Source organism: Triticum urartu, chromosome 7A (genome assembly GCF_056163025.1).
Source record: "Triticum urartu cultivar PI428250 chromosome 7A, HENAU_Tu73, whole genome shotgun sequence".
Classification (NCBI taxonomy): Eukaryota; Viridiplantae; Streptophyta; class Magnoliopsida; order Poales; family Poaceae; genus Triticum; species Triticum urartu.
Window position 1 is genome coordinate 700,411,004 of NC_141879.1, and position 3,317 is coordinate 700,414,320.

General features: G+C 48.2%; 1 protein-coding gene across 1 annotated transcript; it reads left to right on the forward strand.

The window, feature by feature from the left end:
- Positions 1–2,450: 2,450 nt before the first annotated feature.
- LOC147961766 (uncharacterized) lies at positions 2,451–2,861 on the forward strand. The gene has a single exon (XM_087533933.1). The coding sequence runs from the start codon at positions 2,451–2,453 to the stop codon at positions 2,859–2,861; it is 411 nt and encodes a 136-aa protein (XP_087390059.1).
- Positions 2,862–3,317: the final 456 nt, after the last annotated feature.

Here is a 3,317-nt window from a genome sequence, read left to right on the forward strand (position 1 = left end):
AGCTAACGTACATCCAGTTTATTATATGAGCAGGCTATATAGCTAGCGTGATACTAGTATATAGCCGAATGCAGACTCTTCTATTAGCTTTGCTCTAATATCCCACTCCATAAAAAAATTAGTACCATCTTGATTAAAAAGAATCTCATAAAATATAATAAAGGTGAAAACGAAAATCGGAGAAACGCACTTCATCCCGAGCACCGAGAAATACTTAAAAAGCCTCCTATACTCAAACATCCTCTGCGCATCTTCCAAATACAACCATTGCGGTGGCATGTTCGAGGTCAAGTACTACGTGGTTCGTCGGTACAATGAGACCGGACCCGCTCAAGGCGCCGTGATGGGTAACCTTTACCCTGACTTCACCCAGGTGAACCATGGCAAGTACGTTGTCAGCAAAATGAGGGCGAACACTGGCACCAGCAACCTATCTGGGTCTCTGGGATTACGGGCTTTGCTACACCTACATAATTATTCTAGGTAAAGCTACATAAAAACTGGTTTGAGGTGATTTGATGGGCAGGAAAAAATAGCCTGGGCCCCACTCCGTGAAAATCGGGGAGGTGGGGGGATGGGGGAGGGGGGAGGGAAGAGGAGAGAAGTACTCCCTTCGTTTCTTTTTAGTCCACATATAATGTTTGGTCAAAATCAAGCTTTGTAGAATTTGACTAACTTTATATTAAAAAATATAAACATTCACAATATGGAATCAATATTATCAGATGTACAATGAAACGTATTTTCATACCATATAGTTTTAATATTGTACATGTTCATATTTTTTTATATAAGTTTGGTCAAATTTTATGTAGTTTGACTTTGACTAAATCTTATATGGAAGTAAAAAGAAACGAGGGGAGTAGATTAGGAGGTTTAAGTAAGTTTACCTACGTAGGTGTAGGATTATTCCTAGGATTACTTATACATGACGGTTGGAGTGACCTTCTAAAAGGACAACACGTCCATCCTCTCGCAGCTGCAAGACGTCTCCGATGCCGATTGGGATTCTCCCTACACTATGAGGACGTGTAGACGTGCAACCCCTCCATCGTCTCGCTCACCAAGCCTCAACGAAGTCCACCAAATGGGATGAGGACGTGTCCATATCATCAATGTTGAATGACCAAGCTCCAAAGCCTGAGGATGTTTTTATTTTGAAACAAGGCAAAAGACTTGTCATTTTTATTGATTAAGAAGAAGAGAATTGTCCGATTAATTGACGGAAAACCAATACAAGCCAACCCACATAATATGAGTACCACCGGCCAACTTGGCCATCAACATGGGATCACAGAACTACAAGCAGCTGCACAAAAGCATGACGGCACATGCCAACAGAAGGCCACACACGCGAACAACCGACAGCTCAGACTCTGACGACGATCATTACAAAGAAATATGCAGGACTTTTTTTTTAGACAATGGGCAGCTGCATTTTATTCATTCAGCAACTGTCTAGTACGAATGATGGTGCTGATTACATGAGGTACTACATTAAACCAGCATGACCCAGGGTCATGTTCTACAGACCTAACAAGAACATGAGCTGCCTTGTTACATGAATGAACACACAAGATTCAAACATGGGAGCCCTACTTTTAATATCACATTATTATGGCACCTATTTGAGATCTGTCAGCTGTCAAAGTTATTCACTTTATTGATCCCAGCTATACAATCAGATGCCGTAATAATGGATTGAAAGCCAGCAGCTTCGGTGAATAATAAGGCTGGTTGTAATGAGGAGTATCATATACTAGTATCATGAATATGATACTACTGTATGATACTACCTCCCTAATGCATAGTACTATCATATATCAGTATTATGTGGTACTTTATTTATTGTCATGCATGACACAAAGTAGCATGTCATTTATTATGATACGGTATCATGATATGATACTCCACCATCTTTTTCTTCATTTAATGCTATGACACATCATCAAAATTGCCTAGTTGACATGCATGATACTAGCTATGATACTAGCATTACAACCAGTCTAAGAGCATCTCCAACAGACGCCCCAAACGACGCGCGCGCGGTAAATCCAGCTTTTAGCGCGCGCGGGGCGGTTTGCCGCGCTCTAGCGGCCGCGGGAAACAAGCGTGCGCCGGAACCGTTTGCGCGCGCGAAAAGGCGCCAGCTCGCGCGCAAGATTTGGCGCGCCGCTTCGCCACGCGCTTCTCCACACTTCCTCTTCCCCTCTTCCTCTCCCTCTCTGCCACGCGCCGCTCCAGCGCCCCGCCACCGACGCGCCGCCATGCCGCCGCGCCGCCGAGGAGCGTCCGGCTACCGCGGCGTCCGCCTGCGCCCCAACGGCTGCTACACCGCGGAGATACGCTCCGGTGAACTCCGGCTCGGCCTCGGCACGTACTGGACGGCGCGCGAGGCCGGCCGCGCGTACGACGCGGCGGCGTGGCGCCTAGGCCGGCCGCGCGGCTAGATGAACTTTCAAGATGTGTACACGCTCCAGCAAGCGCTCAACCTCGCCCCTCTGTCTCGTCTGAACACGGCGGAAGACCGTGCGGAGCACGCCGAGCGGCAACGCCGTCTCCTCGTCGCCCAGGAGGACGATAAGGTCATGGCGGAGTGGCGCCAGCGCCACCCGAAGGACGTCGCCTACGAGCAGGCCTACTGGGCAAGGCGCCGCGAGGAGGACACGCGAAGGCGCCGCGAGACGCGGTTGGAAAGGCGTCAGCGGAAGGCGTTGGCGAATGCGCAATCCGACATCGTTGTAGCAGGTGGGCAGTCGTTCTTCGCGTCGAACGATGATCGGTGGCTGGACATCTGGCTAGACACCTCGGACGACACCGCGGAGGATGATAATGGTGATGATGATAGCGACTTAGAGTAGTTTCTATCTAGTTGCGCCGTAGTTTATCTATGCTTTCGAACTATCTATCTAGTTGCACCGATGTAAAATACCTTTGTATCATTTTTTATTTATGTAATCTATCTAGTTTTTATTTTATCTATGCGTTCGAAAATTAAAAAAAATGTTGTGTGCGCGCTGCATTTTTTGCGTGTTACTGAAGCGGCACGCGCGCTGCATTTTAACGTGGCTGCTGGAGCGGGCGCAGCGCGCCGCGCCAAACCAAGCGATGGGCACGCGCTAAAGCTGTTTTTTGCGCGCGCCGCGTTGGGCGCCTGTTGGAGATGCTCTAAGTAAGGCATGGCGCAGAGCTATAGCTTCAGCAAGTTCTGGCTTCTGGGTCTTCAATATGCATGGTCCTTCAGCAAACTCTGGCTTATGGGTCTCCAATATGGTCCACATAGCACCTGCAGGCAGCCTGTACCATTCCCAGGTGGT